Source organism: Haemaphysalis longicornis, unplaced genomic scaffold (assembly GCF_048455015.1).
Source record: "Haemaphysalis longicornis isolate Haplotype H1 unplaced genomic scaffold, Haemaphysalis longicornis Haplotype H1 scaffold_10, whole genome shotgun sequence".
NCBI lineage: Eukaryota > Metazoa > Arthropoda > Arachnida > Ixodida > Ixodidae > Haemaphysalis > Haemaphysalis longicornis.
Genome location: NW_027526204.1, coordinates 134,242,175 through 134,268,372, shown reverse-complemented (window position 1 = coordinate 134,268,372; position 26,198 = coordinate 134,242,175). Strand labels below are relative to the sequence as shown.

Here is a 26,198-nt window from a genome sequence, read left to right as displayed (position 1 = left end):
TCGGCGTCCTATAAGTGACATCACGCGTAGGTGGCGCCCCGATATGTCCTCGAGGCCAATACTTTGTAATTTTTTACACAGCAAAACAGTGCGGTAAAAAAACAAGAATGTCAGCTTGTACTTCAGTTAGGTGCCGATCCTTGCATTGAGCTATTTAGATCACTGCGACGCTTAAATTGGGGCCTCGAATACACTTAAATTGCCGCAAACCTTTCCCCAACATTCTTGGCTGACAAACAAAACCCAATCTTACGCCACGCAGAACTTCCCTAGCACCGTCCAACAAAAGCCTATTTTCAGCCTTTCGTTTCACGTTAGTCCATTATTCTGGCGCACAACAAGATATACACTCTCGAAACAGCGCGTTTCGCGAGACGACCGAGATCCGCTTAAAACTCTCGGACCTCGCCTTTCCTTGGGCGGCAAAGCCATGACTGGGACGGTCCCCTGACGCACTAAACTCGCGTAGAGCATGACGCAAGTTGACATCTCCAAAACCGGCCGCATTAAAAAAACAGTACACACAGCTACTGAATCGGCCCGTTTAGAAATACTGCGCGAACACAGAGCTTGAATTCCCTCAAAGGAGTTCAAAGTAATGGACGGCCGATCGGATGGAATAAAAACTAGACGATGGAAACAGAAAGAAAGTGGGTAAATGGATTCGCCCCAACCTCCGGGCGACCAACGTCTTGCCCGGCCCGAAAATTGAATTTCGGATTTTCCTTTCTTTGTCGTTCGTTTCCGCCCACGCCTTTCTGTTCTCAGTTCAACCTTCCTCTCACGCATCTTAGCTCTTCCTTAGCCTCTTCTTCTAATTCTCAGTCGCTTCTTTCCGTCTTCTTTGTCTTTACGTCCGGTGCTGTGGCCTACTCTGGCCTCCCTACGATTCGCGTCAGAACAAAACAAACGCGCTTTAGCGCTTTTTTTCCCCTCGTTTAAAACACAAAGAACCCAACTGCCCCCGCCTTCCCCTTCTTCCCTATTCCCTCTCTCCCGAATCTCTTCTTGTCTTTCAACGTTCCCACTAAAGTTCCCTTTGCTTATTAGCTAAGTGTTGCGTTCTGCCAATCTTTTTTCCCCTCCTTTCGCCCTCTCTTACATTTTTTTTCCAGCCACTGATTGTTCCTGAGATCTAAACGCCTCCATCGCAGCTAAGCATTGTGTTGCTGCTTCTGCTGGCCCTATGCTGTCTAGTGCCCGGCAAAATTGGAGCGCTTCGTTCGCGAACATTAGTTTCGAAGGCGGCCACGGCGTATAGCTGTCACCCTTCTTTCTCTCTTGCTTTATTTTCGCCGCCTTTGTCGAGTACGATTTCATTCGCTCCGTCCGAACCGTCGCAGCTGCCTTCTTTTCTTTTTTCGTACTCCTGCAAGACCTCAATCCTGGGTGCTAGCGCTAAGCGTTTTTGAACTAGACCGTAGGACACGCAAAGAGAAACCCGAAATTGCGCCCGCCCGAAGCGAAGCGCGAACCGGAAACAAAACCAAAGCGTAATGCGAAGTTCAGCGAGTGTCAGCGTGACGATGAGAAATGCAGTGACGGACGATCGGGAAAAGTTTTCGGTAAGACGTCGGCCGACAAATTGACGGATTTCACTGACGAAGACGAAATAGAAGTCAGAGGAAAATAAACCGGCTGGACGAAGTTCGGCGCAAATGGCAAAAAAGTAGGGGTTTCGAAATAGGGAAGAGTTTGGCTGTCGTCCACCAAGCCTAGTTAGTGATTGACAGGGCAAGACAGGAAAGTGATTGACTCAGAACATATACAGGCCTCCGCTGTTATCCTCCCTCCTATCGCTCTCTCCCGCGCATGCGCATGAAACGCATCAACTCTTGTGGGAGTCTGCCTCATATTGGTGGATGATGCATTGTGGGATGGTTAAACAACTACCGCTCTTTTCCAACGTGGTATCGCGGCCATAGTTCATTCTGCCAGTTGGGGATATCACGCGGAGTTTGAAAATGTAGCCATCTCCATTGAAAACTGGATTCTGAATTGCCGAAATGTATTTGACTCAATGGAAGTGAAGTTTAAAAAAAAAAAAACATGCCTTCTGTTGCTCTTCACTCGGACCTCGAAAGAAAATGGGCCACTACGTAGAGATTGTTCTAGAACAAACATTTTCCGTCACACCTATTTTCTATTCGATGATGGGTAAAGATAGACAAAGGCAGTAGCAAAGAATAAATTAGCGGCATTGATAAAAAAAATGCTACAGAACGAATGGAAAGCGGGCACTAACATTGACATGTTTCTTTTTCAAAGCTGCGTGATTTGCGGCACTCGAAGAATATTTGGGGGGCTTTTCTAAACAACAAACACGACGCAGATTCGACTATTCATCTAAGGAAAAGAAACTGAAACAGAGAGAGAGAGAGAGAGAGAGAGAGAGAGAGAGAGAGAGAGAGAGAGAGAGAGAGAGAGAGAGAGAGAGAGAGATAGAGAGAGATAGAGAGAGATAGAGAGAGAGAGAGAGAGAGAGAGAGAGAGAGAGAGAGAGAGAGAGAGAGACAGACAGACAGACAGAGAGAGAGAGAGAGAGAGAGAGAGAGAGAGAGAGAGAGAGAGAGAGAGAGAGAGAGAGAGAGAGAGAGAGAGAGAGAGAGAGAGAGAGAGAGAGAGAGAGAGAGAAAAGCGCAGCTCTGTTACTAAGCAGCCATCGAAGAAGCTCTGCCTAAATCATTGCCGTGAGGCTACAGTGATGCCCATTGTTACCGAAATTTTCAAGACGGGGAATAAATGGCATAACGAGTCCATTTGCAACGAGAGGTTCAACTGCGCCCGAACGTCAGAGTCGAGATAAGTTTTGCTAGCCGCGCCCCGGTCTGCGAGTGAATACAAATTGAACAAGGGTAATGAGTTTCTATTTCTGCCTCCGGCCAGCGCGCCCTCCGCATACACGAACGGCGCCAAGATACATATACTCATCTCCGAATTCAATTCCATTCGTTTCTGGGTTCCCGCGTCTTTTGTTCGGCCCATCGTCTCCTCCGCCGGTCGCTGTGAAAACGCGCGCGGCTGTTTTTCACACAGGCGTGGACATGAATCGGGAAGGGCGATAAGCGCGTCGCGGAGCCCAGGAGAGAAGCCATCGAAACGGTGATGGAATAGAAATCTCGTCGAAAGAAACGTCGGGGGTGGACGCGTAGCGCATGAGTGAAGCTTTTTAAAGGGGCGCACGGGGCTCTTGTTTACTTGCTCCTTATAGTCCCGGTGGATGGTTCGATTTTGTGGTTGCTTTATCGGAGCGAGTAAGGGAGCGGCGAAAGAGAAATACAGCAAACAATCGTTATAAGGAAGTCACTTTATTTGAAATGTCGCTTTATTCAAAGTGCTTCGCAGTTCCCACAGCAGTGCATGCAGAGTAAATTATACCCATTCTTAACGAAGTATCGCTTATAACAAATGCCTTTCTATGTTCTGAGTATTTTGTTGTAACTAAAGTTTACCGTAAGTGATGGGGATATTTTTATGCGCGCGGTGCCCTGTTTGGTACTGCTCTTGAGCTTCAGACGTGACCTTACGACCGGTTATGAAGTGAGTGAGTGAGTGAGTGAGTGATGTTGGGTAAGTTAGTGAGTGAACTAGTTCAAATTTGAACTATAGCATTCAGTATTGGCACGATATGAGACCTCTGCGCACCATGCTGAGTATCTACAGCATAATAGGAATGTATTTTTCAAATATCAAGCCTCTAGAACCAACAGTTTGGCTGGGTGTTGGTACAACCTGTTAGGACTTTTCAGTCTGTTAGGGGTGTAAGGTCCAGAGTCATTCTCGCCACTTAAGCGACGTATTAGTGCGAAATCCTTAAAATTGTTTTTGAGTGTTGTATGAGTAAAGTTTATCAGCAAAAAGGGTGAATATATCAGTCAGTACATTGGGGAGTGTTTGAAAACACGCCATTTATTCCAAAATTAAGATTCGCAAGGTGGAACCCTGGAACTACTTTTTAGAGATTTTCATGGTCTACATAAATCAGCAAAACTCACTTCAGAATATCAACCGGCTAGCGAGACAATAGAGATTTCGAGAAAAAAGACACGATTTTCTTATTTTCCACATGGTATGGGAGTGCCACCACACACCATCCCATGCCCCGAATCCAGATCCCTCATTTGAGCAGTGGGAGGGTCGGTTGACCAGCTCCAACCCGGATCACCAACAACATCTGGTGGACCGGGCGAGACAGGCTGCCAAGGCCTAGGGCTTCCTGGACTATGGAGGTCCCCCACCTGGCGGTTAACCAAACAACATTGACTGCTCCATTAAACTTTTATTCCTCCTGCTCCTCCATTAGGTCGGAAATACAAAAAAAAGTAACCCCCTCCGCCACGATAGAAATGCACTCCCGAAATTTCAGGAGTCTAGCTCCTGCTGTTTGGGCTGGGCGTTGATCGATCGATCAATCAATCAATCAATCAATCAATCAATCAATCAATCAATCAATCAATCAATCAATCAATCAATCAATCAATCAATCAATCAATTAGTCGGTTACTAGTCAGTCATTCGGAGAGTCAATGAGTCAGTCATTCGGAGAGTCAATGAGTCAGTAAGTCAGTCAGTCAGTCAGAGTCAGTCAGTCAGTCAGCCAGTCAGTCAGTCAGTCAGTCAGTAAATCAGTAACTCAGCGCATCCATCGGTCGGTCGGTCGGTCGGTAAGCCGGGCACTATTTTATATAGACCGTTTACAGGGAGCAGTTAGCCCGTCTTAGCCAGATGGGCTAGCGCCGCAGTCGCCACTACTGGCCTTTGCCAGTTTCAATTTCGCCGTAGACTCCCATTGCCCGCTCGAAGTGCGTCGTATAAGCAAAATGGGTTAGGCACGGATAAAAGCGATAAGAAGCGGCAGAGGAGTAATATGCAACTTCCACACCCATGCAGGGTTATCTTGTTTTACAGCCCCTCATATTCATAATTTACTGCGTCCACAGACAACCATTTTAGCGTAGGTAGGAAATGAAAGCTTTCAAAACAAGCTTTGGAACGTTATTAGTACATGCAGAATAATTTTTTTACCACATGATGTTACAGTCCTTAAGCTTTTATTTTGTTTCTCTAAGGAAGCACATAAAAATAGAAAAAAAAAAAACAAACCATCGGACAGCCTTGTTTGGAGGAAACGAGTGAATAGAAAACTAGGCAACGAACGCCAATCAAAACAGCGCTCGAACAACCTTTATGTGGGTTTTTTCGTGAATGAGTAATCTTTCAACGTTGGCGCACCCTACCTCGTTGGACAACAAACAAGCTCCGGTACAGACTGGCACCCTCCTTACCCCCTACCTTTCTCAGCGCTTCCGAAGCAAGGAAAGAAGCCGTTCCCTCGACAAACCCAACACTGGAATGTGCAGCCCATGTGGAACCCGGGCTGACCTGGAACACCTCCTGTGGTTCTGCGCGCTGTACTCGGCTCCCAGAGCTCGGGCCCTGGCCTCACTCCCGAGTGAGATAAGGCCGAACTCCTTTCAGAACTGGGCTGCACCACCCCCGTGTACAACTGCAGCGGTCGCCAACGAACTTTAGCGGTTGCTGAACCAGTTTATCGATGACGCAGCAGCTCCTGCCACCAGTTCCCGGCTCGGACACACTGCCAGAACTACAGCCCGTCACGGCCGATGCCAGTGATAAAACGACAAAACGTTTACCTTTTTTTTCGCAGCAGCCTTAGATTGGCATCAAAATGTGAAATAAACGGGTTCAACAACAACAACCCATTCATAGCAACATTCCAAATGAATTGTGAAATTCGCCCATCAAGCCGCGCCAATGCTCGCCGAAGCGCAAGGGCACCAGCTATAAGGCCACGGCTAGGATGGATTGATTTGATTGATTGTAGGGTTTAACGCGCCGACGCAGCGGAGGCGATGAGGCACGCTGTAGTGGAGAGCTCCGGATTAATTTTGACCTCCTGGTGATCTTTGACGTGCGCCGAAATCTTGTGCACACGGGCGTTTTTGCTTTTCGCCTTCATCAGAAAAGCGGCCGCCGCGGCTGGGAATCTAACCCGCGACCTCGTGCTCAGCAGCGCAACTCCTTAGCCCCTGAGCCGCCATGGCGGGGACGGCTATGATGGAGGCGAAAATCAAAAACGCCCGTGTGTACAAGATTTCTGCGCACGTTAAACATCCCCAGGTGGTCAAAATTAATCCGGAGCTCTCCCCTACGGTGCGCCTCATCGCCTGCGTTGCGTCGACGCGTTAAACCCTACAATCAATCAATAAGGTCACGGCGAGAAACGCGTTCTAAAAGGCCAGCCACGCCGAATGACGTCACGCTGTAAACCACCTATAAGCATTGTTGGTACGACAAGACAGGTCCGTGGGGAGTTTTCGCTCAAATGAATTTATTGAAAGGAGTGAAAGTTCGCTGTCTTCCAAGCAAAATGGTTACGGAAAGGTGAAAGTCCGTAGAATGCTGTGCTGGTGCTCATAAATCGATCAGTTAAAATTTCAACACAACAAATTCCAATGACACTGTTTTCTTACTGCACTGTCCGTCGGCTAACAAACCGACTTATAGACAATTAAACAGGGATGTTCAAAGATGAAAAAAAAAAAAAAAACAGGAAGGAACAGCGTACATTTTTGTCTCAAACATCTAGAATGGAAAAACTCAGCCGTTTGTGTCAAGCCAAAGTGTTAAAAACAATGAAAATGAAATAGCAAGAACTCGAGAGCATCGGTTCCGGAGCAATCAATTTGAACGAAAAGGGGTCAGGGAACCTAACCCGTGGAAGATCAAATTCCGCGCCGCCAGTACAGGAAAAATCACGATCAGGATGGTACAGCCAGCGAAAATAAAATCAATAAAGCCCTACGAAACGCCACCAAACTCCTGACGGCCACGACAGGGGGCAGCCAGGCAAAAAATTAATAAAAGGAATCGCTGAGCGGTAATTTCCCGAATTCGAGAGAAACGCTCGCGAAAATAGAAAACTGGGATGAACAAAGCGTGAAATTCCTCTAAAGCTTCCACCAGAAAAGCGGCAGGGAGGCGTCAAAGATAAAGAGCAGTGTGCTCGAAATGTGCGAAAAGTTTGGAAGACAATAAAAGAAAAGGAGAGAAACCGAGCAGTGGATTAGAGACAAAAAAAAAAAAAAAAAAACACGACCGCGTGCTTAAGGGCGTTGTCCCCAACGCCCCAAGCATTAAAAAAAAATAAGCGTCTAAACTGCAACTGCTATGGTCGAAAAGAGAGAGCCAACACAAAGCAGCCCAAGCGGGTTTAGACCCCCGTAAAGAGCAGCCACCGGCGCGGCACAAATTCGAGATTCTTCAAATTTTCTCCCCGCCTTATCTATTGAAAGCGGGAACAACTTTCCGTTGCTCAGTCTTATCATCCCTCCTCTAACGCTTTTCCGCTGTCTTTTCTTTTATCTCTTCGCTCTTTCAATGAGCGCCCGGCTCTCACAAGCCTCGCCCTTTTTAGGCTTTCCATACACGAAACACAGCCAGAGTGCGATATTCTCCACAAAACTTTTTTCTGTGGGCGAGCGACAGGAATCTTCTGCTTCTTTTGCGCCAATCCGGCTTCCTCTGTCACCAACCTGATCAAAAGGTCTTGTGACTGACCCGCGCCACTTAATAATACACGTAAGGCATTTCGCTGGAGACACACTTTGTTATACCACACCTTAGATGCCATCAGACACAGTCTACCATAGAAGGAAAGTGGTATACACATGTTGATTGCGAGTGAACTTAGGCTTCCTTATGTGGGGGTGTTGTTTGCCCGCTCTGAAGGATTTCCCCGAGCGACGTTGACGTATAGCCGCACACTGACCCCGGCGGACGGAGCCAATTCAGCGTGCAGCTGGGCCCTTCTCGATATAGCCGGTCGCCCACACGCCCCGCGATACACCTTAAAGCACCGTCCGCTGCTGAATCGCTGCTTCGTTTCTGAACCGCTGGGCCGGGCTACAAACCCGGATGTAGTCTCCTAGACCGTAGACCGAAACCGGAGGGCGTGTGCATGTGAGCCGGGTTCGAGGTCTTTCGAGATGTCACGCTGAGCTCTGGATAGAAGCGTTAAGGTTGGAAAGCAAACATGTACGCCGCAAAGCGGTTTTTGGTTCTGGAAACAGGCAGCGAAGGAGAGTATATCTAGCAGAAGCTTGGGATCACGTTTATTTATTATGGTGTATAGCAAGTAAGTCTAAGTCGGGTTAATACGACAATGATTCAAAGAGAACTGCACCATGTGCAGGGAAATAAATACGGTTTATAACTTATTCATCCATTCATTCATTCATTCATTCATTCATTCATTCATTCATTCATTCATTCATTCATTCATTCATTCATTCATTCATTCACTCATTCATTCATTCATATTCTTTGCATTCGGTGTTCCTCTGGCACCCGGCCGCGGTGGCCGCTTTTCTGATGGAGGCGAAAAGCAAAAACGCCCGTGTGTTCGAGATTTCGGCGCACGGTAAAGATCCCCAAGTGGTCAAAATTAATCCGTAGCCCTGCACTACGGCGCGCCTCATCGCCTGGGTTGCGTCGGCACGTTAAACGCTACAATCAATCAATCAATCAATCAATCAATCAATCAATCAATCAATCAATCAATCAATCAATCAATCAATCAATCAATCAATCAATCAATCAATCAATCAATCACATAAATAAATGTTCCTTTGGCAGCATTGTTAAACAGCTCGGCTTGAAATGAACTCCCTTCCGCGCTTATCCTCTTCGTAGCCATCATCTCTCTGGTGCAATACTCTTTTTCGCCACAGTTTTTATTTACGTCTACCCTTTCACCTCAAAAAACCCACATTAGGAGCAGTCAAGCCAAACTTTTTTTTCTTTGTTTTCATTGCCCTTATGCGCAGTCATCTCCCCCTACGTGTTAACTATAGCTCACTCATTGGAGTGCTTTGAAAGCACCCGGGCTGACTATCAAACCACGGGAAAGTGTTGACGAGTGCAGTGGCATGCCATGTTCATCGTATGACTCTTGTAACTGGTGTACATGCAAGAACAGGAGAAAGGAAGGATAACCATGGAAACTGGTACGTGACTAAGCTGCACTGTTCCGCATTTACTCTGGACGCGAAGCCCGGCAGCAACGGTGACAAACCGGCGGGAAAAACGACGCCGCCGATGATTGTGTTATCTGCTCTCAAGGCCCTGACTCGATGGACGGACGGACGGACGGACGGACAGACAGACAGACACAGACAGAAATGTTTTGCGTTCAGGTGGTTCCGGAAAAGGTACCGTCTTTAAATATACAGGTACAGCTAATCGAGGTGGAAAATGCACTCTACAATCCATCGTGTGTAAAAAGCTGTTCATCGTTCCCTTATTAAGGGGGACTCACCTGTTAACATTTCTACGGGACTTCACGACCCACGGGCTTTTAAAAACCAACGTGCACCAATACGAAACGTTTTACAAATACATACAAATGTTCACAGCGGCCTGGTTTGCTGATTTTTGAAATGTATGACTTGTGTACTGAAACATATGCACAAAAACTCTCACTTGGGAGACTGCTAGCGCCATCTAGAGAAAACTTGAGAAATCAAAGTGTGTTTCTTGTTTATTTTTGATTTGATTAAAAAGTGATATATTTTTAAAAGAAGCAAAATAGGCCAGGAGGGACAGTTCTGTGGTTCTGTAAACCTATTCGTATTGGTACACGATGCTTTCTTTTTAATCCCGAGGGTCATGGATTAGTAAGACTCGTGGGAATGTGATCAGATGATTCCCCCTGTAACGATAGACGGTTACATAAAGGACGTCAGTGCCCGATTAAAGCATTTACGTGAACGCGCGTTTACACTCATATCGTCTTCTTTTCGCCTCCACTTTTTAGCCCATGAACCCCACTCCTCCGGAACAGGGTAGCCGATCAGGGCTGTACACTAATGAACCTCCGAGCCTTTCCGTTCGCTTATTTTCTCCTCCTCGCAACGCTGAGAAACAGAGTTGGCATTAATTAAATTACTTTTGCTGTAATGAGTAATGTAATGAATTGCTTTTGACGGTTGGCAATTAAGTAATGTAATAAATTACTTCGGGCCAGTAACTTCATCAAAATTATTCGTTACTTTGCAAATTACTTTTGACTACAATATCGCCTGTCCACTTCTCTTACGGAATAAAAGGTTCATCAAGAAAAGCTGACCAAACAGAGTTACAATGCCCAGAAAGTCTCTGGGCATGGGGACTCCTCGAACGTGAAGGTAACAGCGCTTCGATGAGAGCTCCGCCTGGTTTCTCGTGCCTCTTCGTTCCCTTTTCATGCGTTCCGGGGTTTCCGGCAGTGCCATGGCGACAATCAATTCGGCTAAACAAAAACGTGCAGATTGTGTTCAAGCCTTTTACACTGGTCACTGGTGTAAGCCCGCTGCTGGGAAGGCGCGTTTTAGCATGGCAAAAAAACATTATGTCGTACAAGTGGGGACACTTTTGAGATGCCTAATTTGAATAGCAGCTCCTTGTGAGATGTAATAAAGATATCTAAGATGTATAGCGCAGTAAATAAACTGTACATAAGTTGGTGTATAAACAAACATTTTTGAGATTGCAGTGTATAAGTATATGAGTGAAAATAAAGTGTATATAAGTTGGTAGTGTATGAGTGATGAATTTTTACTAAACTAATTTCAAAGTAATTTCATTACCTTTGAAAAGTAATAGTAATAATGTCATTACTTTCGGCCACCTGTAATTTCTAATGTAATTTAATTACATTTTAGAGAATTCTAGGAAAGTAATGAGTAATGTAATTTAATCACTTTTTAGAAGTAATTTTGTCATCTCGGATAGGAAACAAGGTAACCGTTTTATATACGGACCGTTAGGAGTTCCCCAAGCCGCCGTTCTCAATGCTGATGGAAGCGGGCTCCAAGAGATGCTCACCTACATTCCCGAGGGTTATGTTAAAAAAAAAAAAAACATTTAAAACTGGTCTGAGACCCCACTCGACTATAACGTCGTCACTTGTAGTCGATGTAATCAGTTTCTCTCAGCACATCTTGAAACGGCGGTGGAATGCAGACTGTGTTTACCACAGCAATGAAAAATTTTCTCCTGTGATTCGACGCAGCATACCGTTTAAGCCTCCTTAAACCTAAGCCTCGCGCCAGCAACTTCCGCCCGTCCACATTTCGTACTGTTGGAAAAAGAAAGCGGCTGATTACAGCGACCGCGCCCGGCCAACGACGTTCCTTGATGACCGTGCAGGTCTTAGTGGAGATGCCTGAGCGAACGCGAGGGCAAAGGCACGCGCCGGGGCACGCTAGCCACCTACCCCCCATTTTATACCGCCACATGTTGCCCCCGTCATTAGCCTAATTACCCCGCATCCGACCCCCAGTGACTGGGGGGCCTGCCTTGCCTTCACCGTGTATACACGCCCTGGTTGCCCGAAAGAAAACACATCATGCGATTCCCATCAACCCGCAGCGTCATTAGTGAGAATCGCAATATATACAATGATCTTTGGTGTACGCTCTGGCATCAAGCAATCGATGAGCAATTTACTCGCATTTTGAGAGTTTTAAAAGAAATAGCCCTTAACATGCGTGACCGTTGTCTCAGTACTTTTATTTCGCTACTTTATTTTCATCAAAATAACGGACCTGTAATAAAGGAAGTATTGAGTATACTTCCAGACGATGAATTAGATTCCTAGGTAAGCCAGAAGGTAAACAACAGGACGAGCTGCGAGGTTTTATGATTGTGTTGGGCGCATCGTACATCCATCATTCCCTAGGATAAATGAGCTTCGTCAAATCATAAATCGCAAATAATGATGCAGAAGGTAGGTCACTGCACATTTCTTATTAAAAATGAGCGGGACGATAGGAACTTTTGCAGAACTGTCAGCAAAAACTGAACGAAGTTACCAAGCAACACTAATATGTGATACATAAACGGCTGCGGGCTCATTATAAGTCCCTTGTGAAACTTTGCTCGCCCAAAAAAGCGGGATTTTTCGACCCTCGGTACATTTAACAATGAGCCATGCAAAATCACTACTAGCGTGCACCCTGCAGTTATTGACGAAAAAGTTGAAAGCTCATTAGCATTGCAGTAGGATAACGATGCGCGCCCTCCCCTTGTTTGGTACGCGATATCCTGCCATGCGCGAAAAAAAAAAAATGAATAGAAACGGGAACAGCGGCATGCCTTGAGGTACCCCGCAGGGGTACGGACACGTAATTAGAAGTAAGACGAAGTACTTCAACATTTTCTTAATGCTCGCATTTATAAAACTGCGACTCGAAAGAGATTTTTATCTTCTCTCTCGCGGGTACCTGCTCGTGACACAAAACACGCACAGGAAATAGTAAGGCAGGAAATCAATTTCCGCTTATTATGAATGCTTGCAAGCCGGAAGCGCTCGCGGCTTCGACGAGCGCCGTAAAAATCTCAGAAAAATACAAACACCGTTCTCGCGTTACAAACTTGTAACAAGCTGAACATGCACCATTTGAAAGCATCCTTAACAGTCTGTTGAATGCTGTCGGCAGAAAGAAAGGATTAGATTTCCCTTTTTGTTTTGTCTGGGACGACTACCACGCGGTTTCATGCATGCAAACGCACGGACACCGTGGTTCTGGACGAAGCTGAGTTGAAGCGAGAAGACATAGCCTGCCGATGACAGGAAATTAATAACGGTAAGCTGCCCGGACTGCGAACGCGAAAGGGACTGGAGAGAAAGCGGAAGGAAACCGAGTGCAGGGATAACACATACAGCTTATTAAAACTATGTTGCCCGCGATGTTTAAAATGAGTTTTGAACAATGATGTTAGGTTGTTCGAATAATGAGTTCGCCGACATACGAAGCGAAAAAGGACACGGATACCTACTTCAATAATTAAGTGGCCGCGCGGGAAACCCAAGCTACTAACATAATCCTGTTGCAAATTTTCGGGGGGAAGGTAAGGGACAGCATCGGAATTAATTATTTTTTGATCCGCTAATAATGACTGCACAACGGATTTTTAATCTCGCACGTATACATGGCACAGACAGCTATTTGTACATAACTTTTTTGAAAAATAAATACGAGCTGCTGAACAGGGATTTGTTATTTAATAAGGCATCACTTATCAAGCTAACAAAGCTATACTTCCATGTTTTTGGGCCTTTCTATCGATTCAAGCGTGACTTAATTAGTGGCTTTCTAAACAGGATGTTTGAAGATGGCTCCAGGTTATTAGCCCAATTGCTGCCTCTCGCTATGACCTTGCTGTGGAACCGAGCAGACGATACGCTTAAAAAAATGAGAAGACATTAACATCAACGGCCTGCACAGAAATCTCCGCACGAGCCGTCATCGCCGAGATTACATACTGTCAATGGTAAAGTTACTGCATGTAGGAGCAATAGAGTCCATGACGGCGACGAAAACTGTTAGCGGCCATCGCGATAGTTCAATGTGTAATCTCTGCAAATACAGGTGTTCTATTGTGCGCACAGAGCGATTGCCTCAACGTATAATTTCTCTTCTTGTTAGTAAAGCTCCCAGCCCACTTAAGGGGTTGTATTCTGAACCAATACACTTTCAGCCTTTCCCCGTCATATATCGGCGTCGAGTACCTAGTTTTTGAATCCTGGTTCCCCGGGATAACAAGTTCGCCTGGTCGTTTTTTTAATAATAAAACTCAGCGATTTTACAGCGAAGCACTCTAGGGTTAGGGTAAACCGTCTGCGTATCATCATCATCATCATCATCATCATCATAATCATCATCATCATCACGTACATCGTACACTGCAGGATGAAGACCTCTCCCACTGACCTCCAACCCCTCCTGTCCTGCTCTGCTCAAGTTCACAGTTTACCCCAGAAGTTACGTATTTCATTTCTCCATCGCCTTCATCTTCATCCAGGCCCATCTCTTGGTATCCACTCTATTACCCTAATTGTCCACCGGTTGTCGGTTCGTCTCACTGCATGGCCGGCCATTTCTTTTTCTTTATTTGAACTATGATATCATCTACTCTAGTTTGTTCCCTCGTCCAGGTAGCACGTTTCTTGTCCCTGAGTGTTGCACCTTAAATTATTCGTTCCATCCCAGCTGAGCCCACCTGAGTTTTCTTTCTAGTTGTTTAGAAACGCGCCAAGTTTCAGCACCGTACGTCATAGCCGGCAGCATGCACTGGTTGCAGATTTTTCTTTTTAGTGACAGAAGTAGCTTACTTTTCATTATTCGGAAGTACTTGCTGAGTGCTTCTTAACCCTTACCCATTCTACTCCGGATATCTGTCTCGTCGTTGGTTTCAACGTTAACCACCTGTCTAAGGTAATTATATTCTGCTACTTCTTCTAGCGTTTCGTTTCCTAAGCTGAAGAGGACGCTTTTGACAAGCTTATTCCTCACTACTTTAGATTTATTCATATTTATTTTTAAGGGTTTTCTGCGCATCAGCGAGCAGAAAACCCTTCGAAGCATGGAGTGCGCATGCGTGAAAGAAATCGAGAGCGAAGAACGCCAAACCATAAAGGGAAAGGGAACGTCAGGGTATCTGGCGGCGAAAGATACACTGACGCGGTGGGTTGGAAGTTTTTCAGGTTTGCCGTATTTATCGTATCTCCCACTTCGACAAAGTGGATATCCTCAACCGTTATGGAATTTCTACGCGAACACCCTTCGGGCAGCCATTGCGCAGGAATGTCTGTGGAGCCACCGCCGAAACGAATATGAAGACATAAGCTACCGTGCCAAGCCGAACCAAGTTTATACATAAGCGAAATTTCCCACCGTAACTTTGTCGTAAGCAAGTCCAGGACTCATATTTTCTTGTTGCTTCACCAATTTGTTACTTTATTTAAGCGAAGTTGATGTTCTAAAAGGTCTTCTAAGTGTCCGCTCTCACCCGTCTCCTGGGAAGGCGTAAGGAAGAAGAATCGATGTCGTCCATCGTTCACGCGTTATCACGGAACGCCGTAGACTGCACCTCCAACGAAGATTCGCAACCCCTCTTGCGGGCGTAACTCGATAGATCCATTTTTCCGAGTTTTCCGTGCATTCACGCTTTTAAACTTAAACAAACAAAAGAGGGGGAAAACGAGAACCTGCCTTCCCCTCCCTACAACTGTTAAACCAAACATACTAGGCGTACGGTAATTATCCCCGCTACCCCCGCAAGCGATTTCTGGCAACATAATTATCTCAATAAACAAGCGAGCAGAGCAGAACAATAGAGATCGGCAAATAGCACAACAAGTGTAGTTACAGCCGATACGAAAAAATAAATCCGTTGCGCTCAACGTGAAAGCTGTCGGAAGTGCAGAGCAGTGAATCGCCCTAATCGGCTGTAGCGCCGTTGTCCGTTCACTGCTACCACCCATTGCAATTCAAATTTCCCGCCTTCGCAGTGTTCGCGCGCCGCTGCCTGAAACTGCGCCAACCGGAGTTCTGTTCTTTTTGTGCTTGCTTTTCCCCCCGCACGTGCCGGCATTGCAGAGAGAGAGAGAAATAACTTTTATTTGTCCAGTTTGTGGAGGAGAGCTAGACCTCCACCCTAGGCGTCGGCCAGGAGCCCTTGGGTCCTAGCAGCGTCTTCGGCTAACTGGACGGCCCAGACTTGATTCGTCGGGTCTGAGCTGAGCAGTACGGTCTCCCACTGCTCATTACTGCTAATTTGGCGGCTCTGAGGAGTCGCCTGAGGACATGCCCATAATATATGTGCAAGATCGGCCCGTTCCTTGCATCTCCGACATTTATCTGAAAACTGTCCAGGATAACAATGACTATACGCGACGGGGTTCGGGTACGAGTTCGTCTGAAGAAGCCGCCAAACCACAGATTGCCTTTTACTGAGGGATGGATGAGCGGGGGGGTAGCGGGCTCGTTCAAGCCGGTAATGAGTAGTCAGCTCCCTGTAAGACACAAGCCTGTATCTGCCCGTCCAGCGGAGCGAGTGAGCGTCTGGGTCAGAAGTGTCGGCGCCAGCTCGGTCGGTAAAGCCTCGAGCCGCATCGTGCGCACACTCGTTTCCGGCCAGGCCCGAGTGGGCCGGTGCCCATATCAAGTATATCTTCCCGTTCCGCTCGTCATGGGATCGAGATTTTAGGATTTGGGACGCCTCGGGTGAAATTCGCCCTCTCGAATAATTTAAAATAGTCGACTTAGAGTCACTAACAATGAATTTAATTTTTGGAGAAGCTGTCATCGCCAGGGCGATGGCCACCTCTTCACCCACCTCTGTGTCCGTCGTGCGGACCGAGCATGAGGCAATTGAATCCCCACGGAAATTGACCACTGCGAGGGCCATGACGTCGTGAGCAATGTAATCAGCGGCGTCTACGTACTGCCACTTTTTTTCTCGTTTACTATTGCAAAAACAAACCCAACCAGCGTTCCTAACTAAATGAACGTGGGTGCTGGGGGTAATTACGTATATTTGGCCTCAAATGTACCTGCAGTTTTTTTAGACGATAGTCTTTCTTGGGCTACTTAAAACCAGACATTTCGGTCTGTCTGTATGTCTGTCTGTCTGTCTGTGACTCGATTCATACACCTAGCGAAAATAAACGAAGTCTGCGCTATACTAGTAGTATATACTCACAGCGAAATGTAACCGTCTAGGTACGGTTTATATGTTAATACTTGCCAACATTGTTGAACAAGAACAAGACATTACCCAAATATAATACAGAAAATTAATACACAAGGGATATTTACAATGTGCCTTTATGAAAAAATTCATAGATGCTTGATTTTAGCGAAATGAAATGCTACATCTACAGCAAAAAAAAATCGCACTGTCGCCTGCTGTCGCCCGCGCCACCATAGCTTCTGGCGGCATTTTAAGAATTCAATCGGCAACAGTTACGAAAGGTTCCACTAGATAGGTTCCACGTTCTGTTTTGAACGTACATGGACTATAGGGAAACGCGGTTCTATAAACGTTGAAGTAGGGCGCCTCGATTCACGCGCGTCTCCGCCTGGCAGCGCTGGCATCGAGGTACCCGGTCTGGAGCAGTGGAACGCGGTAAATTTAAATTCTTTTGAGCAAACTCTTTTGAGCCATTCTTTATTTAAACTAAACAACGGGGAGCTGTATGACAAGAGCCAGCGGTTCAAGAGTTTCAAACGCTTGTGACTACATAAACCGCTTCGCTTTCGAAACCTCTGGGTTACGCAGCGACGACAACCACTACGTCGGAATGCCGTGTGGCTCTACTTGCGTCCAGCGAGCAAGCTACGACGACAAGGCGAGCGCTTAAAGTGCTCTGCACTTACAAAAGCCGATACAGTGGCAGCACCGTTAAAGAAATACGTCGCCGCCGCGGCATCATTGAACTCTTCCAGGCGATCCTCTGCTTCAGACCCCACGTTCAAGCAACCGACAGCTCTCTCATCCATCCTCATAGAGTCAAGCGGACGGAGAGAGAGAGAAGACAGAGCGCGAGGGGGAGAGCGGGATAGAGCAGTGACTACGAGAAGAGGGGCTTCTCATCGTATAAACCCTGGGGAATGCCCCGCCTAGCGTTCGCTCAGCGCTAGGACACCAGGGAGCAGAGAGAGAGAAAGAGAGTGAGAGAGAGACGGTTCGTAAATTTTAATTAGGAGCATAAACACCGCTCTGTCCGCCGTCGCTATTCCTTCTAAGTAGGGCTGGTTCGCAGACCTAACCAGCAGCGCAGCGCGGCCCTTTCATAAAGCTGCCGCTGCTGCCGGAGGCCCCCGAGGCGGCATTCCGAATGCGGCCTGTTTTATAATGTTATGGCTTAGCGAGGGACGTGCATTGTCGGCGACGGAAAACGGCCAGTTTGGAGGGGAAAAGGAGGTACTGCAGGCAATTAGTTAATAGCTGAAAGGGCCATCGCAGACGTGTCTGTTTTCCCCACATCTTCGTTTCTCCCTTTTTTGGTTAGTTCGTTTTGTCTTGCGGCGTTCTTCGACCGATATTAATTTGATTAGGCGTTCCAGAGACTCGGGAGAAATGTACCCCCTAACGCTTGTCTTGTCTGTAGATTAGCGATGTTCGCCGGTTATTAAGATCGTCGCTTATAAGAGAGGCTGAAAAAGGCGAGTATACGACAAAACTTGATCTTTCTTGAGGAACTATTTGCGCCTTTATGTCGGAATGCGGTTAAGAAGAAGCCCCCCCGCCTCCCTCTTCCTCATTTTTTGTGAATATATACGGACGTTGCTAACTCATTGGAATGTCCTTGAGTTTTTTGCTCCTCAGGTCCGACGTAGTAATAGACTTTTTTTTATTGTCGTCGGAGACCGGATTAGTTCCTTGCACGTAGTGTGAACTAACGTAACGGTTGTTCAGATTTATTATTTTGTTCTGAAACAGAAAGAATACGGCCGTAGAACCTAGCTAGTTCTATACGATTTAAGCCACCTGCCCTGCTCTTGCTTTTCTAGTTTTCATTGTGACAGAAAAGTTGAACATTTTTTCAAGATCTTTATTAGACACTTAAGACCTTGACATTGTTACTGAAACTGAATTATTTTAACTAAAGCTGGAACCATGAATAGCTAGCTCACAGTTCGCTTACGTTTTTTTACACATTTACGGAGCTAATGACGAAAATAAATAACTAAAATACGAAAATGTGTTTTAATTTGATAGGACGGGGTAGCACGTCAGTTTCCCCAATTCAGGACGATGTCACATGCCCTCGTAATGAAAGCTTATCTATGCAGGCTAGCAACGGTCAGGGGTGAACGCAGGTCCTATCTTGCGACTTGTTCAACTTCAGTTACTTCCGACCGTGTGATTTGTTTTCGTTTTTTCTTCTTCCTTCCTTAAAAAAAAAAAAGAAAACGTGTTTCGTTTTCGTTTTCATTCTATCGACGGTTTATTGCTCAAGACCATAGTCACCGGGGGGGCTAGAGTTAAGTTGCTTCCGGCACTTGGTACGAGTAATCAGGAACCAGGACCATTAATCCCGATTCCCGATGATCGCTGACAAAGGGGGAACGGTTTTCTTCAGCAGCAAAATTGGAGTTTGTACTCGTAGGAAACCAATCCATTGTAGGGCTTCGTAACACGGCTTTGCATTCGCGCGGGCAGGTCCGCGCAGAGAAGTGAATGTATTCTGGAAGGTTGTGGCACTGTCTGTAAATGTATTTCTGTCTGCACGTGCTGCCTGCTACGGCTCCCAACCTTTAACTTCCTCCGCTGAACTGAAACAGCATAACGAAAAAGTCGCGATTTTTTTAGGAAGAATTAACCGGCAGTAGCAAGCTAAATTGTGTGAAGATCGCTGTTTTTCATGGTAAGAAGCGAGGGGAGTGAGAAGTGTTTGCTGCATTATTTTTATAAGAAAATATAGACACTTCCGCACAATTATGTGTGGCTGAGCGTTGTTGTGGTTGTTTATTGAACTTTACACAATCAGAAGTTGCGAAGGTACTGAGGCAAAAGGCCACTGTAATCGTTGCCCGACTAGGCCTCTAGCACCTGACGGATCAAGCGACAGTAACAGAAGCAGCTATACGGGCCTAAATAAATACAAATATGCGTACACACTTTTAGCGTAATAAACAGAAATAATACATACTAGAAAGACATGTAAATGAAGAGAGATACACGCTTTTCTTTCCTGTGCATCTAAACACTTCATTGTTTAGATGCGCACGAACAATACAATATAGTATAGTATAGTATAGTATAGTATAGTATAGTATAGTATAGTATAGTATAGTATAGTATAGCATAGTATAGTATAGTATATTTATTTATTCATTATACCCTTCAGGCTCAAACAGAGCATTGAGTAAGGGGGCACAAACTTCAATTAATAACAGGGCGATTATCGACAAAAAAAAATACACAGCAAGTAACCCAGAATGATAACGGACTGATAGCGTAGTATAGTAATAGTACATTATAGTAAAGTGTAGTCAGCATAGAAGAGTGCATTACCGTATACTGTGCGGGACTATAACAGTAACATAACGCAAGGTAATAATTAAATTATATAATAAAATATTATACAGACCCACACAATACATTTGTTTGCTATTCAAGACGTTGTATGCGCAGCTGACATATTTGTTGCCACAAACGTACGATTTGTTCTAAGCTTTCCGCCTCCACCTATGCCTGCACCTGCTTTAAATATTACGCTCGTTTGCTGCACCACGGCTCTCCAGATCCTTTCGTCAGCAAGCAGGCTAGTCTTCTTTCTAATACAACTTCATTTGTTTAATTTCTCTTCTTGATAAAATACGCGACGGGTCGTCGTGGTCACCTCACGGAAGCTCCATGGTTCCGGGCCTCCTGAATACGTAATGAGACGCTTGTTTTACTTTGAAAGCTTCCGGCTTTGCACAGCGCACGTTCAAACTGCCGGGGCCAAGTTTTATCAAAGTTCTGAGAGGAAGTTAAAATTGCATGTTATTGTTACCGTTACCTTTTTGTTCCCTGCCTTGCACTTGGTCCGTCTTTCCGCTGGTTGCTTCAGGAGATCGAGCAGGCTCTGCATAGTAATGAGTCAAACACGCCAGTGTCTTTACTCTCGTAAACACATGACTGCCGGAGTTCACGCAAGGCTTTGCTAGAAAGTTCGGGAAGTTTAACGAACCTCCCGAGAATAGGAAAAGCAAAGCTACTCACGCTAAGATGGCATTTGGAGTAGTCAGAGAGAAGAGAGAGAGAGAGAGAGAGAGAGAGAGAGAGAGAGAGAGAGAGAGAGAGAGAGAGAGGAGGAGGAGGAGAAGATGATGATGATTATGATGATTATGATGGTGATGATGATTATTATGATTATGATGACGATGATGATGATGATGATGATGATGAGGAGGAGGAGGAGGAGGAGGAGGAGGAGGAGGAGGAGGAGGAGGAGGAGGAGGAGGAGGAGGAAAACGAACGGAGAGGCCGAGAGGACTCAGGCTTAGAGCCCGGATTGCTGCTCGACACTGGGGAAGGGGTGTTCAGGGGACGAAAGAGAGGTGTTAAATCTCCCGCTGGCTATGCGCAGTCATCAGCATCATCATGTGGATTTCCCCTGTTAGTGAAGTTATCGTGCCCGCTAAGGGCAGCCATGGTCCAGGTCTCGCTTCTCTCGTTCTTCCGTAATAAGAGGGCAGGCGAAAAAGAGGGGATAGGAGCGGGGCCGCGCACACACTTTAGTCCCTTTCTGGGCGAGAGAGAGATGAGGAGAGGGGGGGGCGGCGATAATGTAACGAAGCTCGCATAGATAGATAGATAGATAGAAACTTTATTGTTCATGGGATGGTGGGGCGAATCAGCCGCCTCGGTCCAGGCAGCCGCTGAGGGCCCTGATGATGTGGGCCGCCAGTTCCCGTTGCTGTTGGAGACTCGCCGCAACAGCCAGCCACTCTCCGGTGTAATTGTATGGTTGGGTAGGGTTGTAGGGGCACTCCCACAGAATGTGGTCCTGGGTAGGGGGAATAAGGCAGTGGGGACAGAGTGGGACAGGGGTGTCTGGCGTGCGTTGGAACAGATGGAGACGAGTGGGTGTGTGCAGTGTATATGTTTGCGCCTGCCGAAAGACTACTTGCTCGCGACGGGTAAGCCCGGAATGGAGAAGAGGGAACGTGCGGCGTATGCTTAGAATGTCTGCTAAGGTGGGGAGCGGAGGGGGAGGACAAGGATTTGTGTCGCGAGCGTCGACAGGGGCCCGGAGGAGAGCTTCGCGGGCAAGCTGATGAGCGCGTTCGTTCCCTGCGACGCCTGCGTGACCAGGGATCCAGTGCACGTGAAAAGACCCTTTAACGTTGTTGAAGAGGGACGGTGAGGAGGGGAACGCAAGACCTTGAGCCAGGTGGTAGCATGCTGACTTCGAATCCGTGTAGATGTTGGTCGTGCGGACGGGGGATGTGTTGTCAGCAGCGGCAAAAGCGATAGCGAGAAGTTCGGCTTCTTCTGGGGAGGTGCAGCGTCGAGTGATGGAGTAGTGAGTACCCTCTGAAGTGATGAAGGCGACCGCACCGAGGTTATCTTCAAATGCCGCATCTGTGAATACGTGGCGGCTGTCGGTATCACGGTTTACTTTCTTGGCGTAGTATGCGGCACGAATAAGACGGCGTTTGGGATTGCGTTCCTTGTCCATGTGGCGGGGAATAGGTGCTACGGTAATATGTTGGAGTATTTTGCTGTCTAGAGGAGTTGTTTGAGGTCGAGGAGGACGGGACGGGTATCCTAATGTGCGTAAGATATGAAGGCCTGTTGCAGTTTCGGAGAGGTGTTGACGTTGGTGGCTGCGGTGGATGTCAATTATGTCAGTAACCATCGGGAGAACACCAAGTTGCGCAAGTCGGGTGGTGCTAGTGGTAATAGGAAGACCCAGAAAAATTTTTGTCGCTTTGCGGATTAGAGCGTCAAGCTTCCCTTCCAAGGTGCGCGTTAGGACGACGTACGGAGCTTGATAGCGAATTCGGGAGAGGATAAGAGCATCACGGAGTTGAAGAAGGTCCTGTTCTTTGAGTCCCCTGGAGCGTGTAGTGACACGGCGCATCATGTTAAGAATGGGTTCGGCCTGACGGAGAATGTGCTGCACAGCCAAACCTCCTCCTCCATCAGATTGCATGTGAAGGCCAAGAACTTTCAAAGTTTTTTGTGGGTAGATGGTGTTGTCATGGTGATGAAGGACAACTTGAGGTGGCATAGATATCAGCTTCTCAAGTCATGTTCTCTTTATCTCGCGCGCAGCCAAGAGCAAGCCATTCTGGTTGTGTGTGTGTGTGTGTGTGTGTGTGTGTGTGTGTGTGTGTGTGTGTGCGTGTGCGTGTGCGTGTGCGTGTGCGTGTGCGTGTGCGTGTGCGTGTGTGTGTGTGTGTGTGTGTGTGTGTGTGTGTGTGTGTGTGTGTGTGTGTGTGTGTGTGTGTGTGTGTGTGTGTGTTTCTCTGCAAGCAATTCGGTGGCCGCACGTGCAATCAAGTCTCTCTGCGTGTTTTCAAGGTACTACAGCTGAACGTCACCAACGACATCTCTAAGTGGGGGTCGGGGCATTCCAATGTGTTGTTATCGCAGCGATTTCGTTTTTCAGAGAATTAAGGCTGGTTTTATTAAGAAGATCAGTTATACTGAGAACCAAACCGACTGCCAGATAGTGGTCGAAGAACTGTCATGTCCTTTTAAGCATAGATAAACTACAGAAGCTAAAAGCCTCTACTCAATAGTACCGATTGGGATTATTAGCAGGACCCTGGTGCCAGTTAGTTGGTTCGTGTTCATGAAGAGACGGAACAGCGCGAATGGAACAGGACCCAGGAATAGAAACACGTAGAACACAAAGACATTTCATATCGCTCGAAAAATAAACAGTTGATTGACAGCGCCCGTTTTTCTACGTGTTTCTATTCCTCGGTCCTGTTTCGTTCGCGCTGTTCCGTCTCCTCGTGGGATTATTAAAGCGCTATTTTTCTGCCAATCGCACTCTCTAATAGGTTCTCTGCGACCAGACTGAATGTTTCTTTAAATTGCTGTTTCTTGTGGTTGCTCCACGAAGGAAATTGGTACGTAAAGATATTTTTACGAAAATTTCAAGTGGTTGACCCACCTAACGCCTGCGCACTCAAGGAATGCATGAACAGAAGAAGAAGGCGTCGTCGACAACTCTACTACTGATCAAGGCCCCAATCCTCCTTCAACGCCGCGGCGAATCGCTACAGCTAACATCGTCTCTCACGGTTGCCACGATACGCGGTTCGAACGCATCCGTAACCGGCGCCGGGCGCGCTGACGACGTTCTCTCACTGTCCTTGACGGTCAGCGCGCCGCTAGCCGCAAACGTTATGCATAACGCGCCGAGACGGCCCGCACAGCAACACCTCGCTCCCTTCGTCGACTACACGACGCAAGCGTGAGAAAAAACAAGAGGCTCGTACGGAGACGGCGGGCGTGTACGGAGAAGCCTTCCTCGCTCGATCGGCGCCAATGCGGCACCCAAGGTCTTCCGCGTACAGCGTGTGCTTATTGCCTTTCTGCGCATATCAGTCATTAATCGCCTGTCTTCGCCCGGAGCGGTGTCGGTGCAGCTCACCGAGGCGCCCTCGTGCGACCCCCACTATTTTTTTTTCTCTCTCTCCCAGGGAGCCTTTTGTGAGTAGGGCTCGCTTGCATAGCGAATAGCAGTGCGGCGGTCGGTAGCGAATGTTTTTTCCGGGTTTCGGCTGCGCAAATAGAATATGTAAAGGCGCGGCCAGCGGAAACGGTCTTCCGGCATGCCACGCCGTAAATCACGGGGGAATTGGAGGCGTTTCCGAACGGGCATGCGTATCTGGGTGTAGTTTGCATCGCCGTGGACACTGTGCGGGTTCGATTGTCGAACGACTTGTATCTATAAAGATAAAGGCGTTACACGCTTTTTCTAGTACGCGGTTTGTTATACGTTCACGCCCAGAACCCCAAAAGTATGTACATATTGAAGCATACATTGATTTATTTAACTTAGCACCTATATATAAACGTAGCCGACTAGCATGAGTTACACGGTGGGCGTCTTTCTGTTTCGTATCCCTAAGAAAGCCCCATTGCTGCCGTTGACGATTGTCACCCACCGATGCCGCCTCTCGTTTTGTTGATTACCACCATGATGATGATGATGATTACTGTTAATGATGCAAAACTCTGGTGTGAGGTTTTCGGGAAACTGCAACGCTCGTTTCTTCGAAACCTCACACGATTTGCGAAGTGCCCGATAGCAGTTGTTCTGTGTACTCAGGTCCTTATAAAAATGCAGCGCCGCTACTTTAGCGCTGAGTCTAGAACGACGTCTGCGCAGTTCCATTAGTTGAAATGCATCGTTTACTCGAAAGAGTTTTCGTTAGTTCAAAGACTAAGCCTGAGTCACTTAAGCCAGTGCGACTTTCCTTGTTGAGCAGTTTTCATGTTCAAGTTTCCTTTCACATTGATTCCTGTGTTTGCCGCCCCCTAAACCTAATTGTCGAACGAAGGCGACATGAGTGGCTCGGCGGCCCAGTGACAAGGAACGGCGTAGACGTTCGTTCCTAGACGTCCATGATATTTCAGCACTTTCTTCCTAATCCAGACATAATTTTAGGCCTCTTCTCACGGGAAAGGTCGCAACATAGTCCTGATTTGTTTCTTCGAACAGTGTATTCATTATGTTAGTATTAAGCAATGCGCATCGCATCTACACAGTAAGCGATTACGTCTATCTTTATTGGGCAAGTCATAAGTGCTGATCCAAATCGTGCAAAAGAAATTACTCACAGAATGAGCATGGGGGTGGGCTGCTTTTGGTAGGAATTCCGATATCCTGAATAGCAAACTTCCACTGTCACTCAAAAAGCTGGTACATAATTGCTGTGACTTCCTCTTCATCACCATTGTAGCAGACGACGCTGTCATCATCATTGTCATTATGCTCCTCACGAGCTGTCGCATGCTCTCGTGGCTGCACCGATACTAGCATGTACTTTTTCCAGTCCAAAAAGCTCAGTTGTTCTATCCCAAACTCTAGTTACAACTTTCAACCAATTCTATTTTCTCTTTCTGCGTATAAATAGCTAGGTTTATAACTTTCCGGTGATTTAAGTGGGCGCAATAGCCCTTCTCACACCCGATTCCTGGCCAATCCCCCCCGTGGGTATGTGCCAAGTCACCAGGAACAACAACAACAACAACAGCTGCCGCCCTCTTTTTAGCAGATTCCATTGAAAGCCTCATACCACCAAGACGTGTCGCTCCGCTTTCTGAACATCGCGCCGCAGCTGGGGGACCCTCCATCAATAATCAATGCGTTCTTCCAGTAATAACGTACGGGGCAGAAACTTGGGGTCCCACTCAACGACTTGCAAAGAAACGTAGCTCAACATGCTATAGAAAGAAGAATGCTGAGGGTCATGCTAAGGGATAACAAAACAGCTGCGTGGGTTACGGAATACACCCATGTGGAGGACATTTCAGGTCAAATTAAGTGAAGAAAATAGGCATGGGCGGGCCACGTCATGCATGCCCATGAGGGACAACAGGTGGATCATCCGTTTAACGGAGTGGCTGCCAATGGATGGTAAACGCAATACGGGTCGCTTAAGGACTCGATGGAGGGATGGATGAACTGGGAACATATAGGGGAAAAGGTGGGCTCAGCTAGCACTCGATAGACATCGCTGGAAATTTTTGGGAAAGGCCTTCGTCTTGCAGTGTACACAACCAGGCTGACGGCGGCGACGACGATGACGACGACGAAGACGATAAAGATGATGATTACGGCGACGACGACGATGATGATGATGATGAAGCAATGCAAGTAGCCA

General features: G+C 46.9%; 1 protein-coding gene across 3 annotated transcripts in view; it reads right to left on the bottom strand.

Moving 5' to 3' along the window:
• The window catches only part of LOC144159368 (E3 ubiquitin-protein ligase PDZRN3-like), a 305,410-nt gene that overhangs the window by 230,675 nt on the left and 48,537 nt on the right, over positions 1–26,198 (bottom strand). For 2 of the 3 annotated variants that reach the window (XM_077690802.1, XM_077690800.1), the window contains exon 2: positions 20,363–20,428. The exons of the other annotated variant lie outside the window; for it this stretch is intronic. In XM_077690802.1, coding sequence (XP_077546928.1) covers positions 20,363–20,428 — 66 coding nt within the window. The remainder of the gene's footprint in view (positions 1–20,362; positions 20,429–26,198) is intronic. 3 annotated transcript variants of the gene reach the window in all.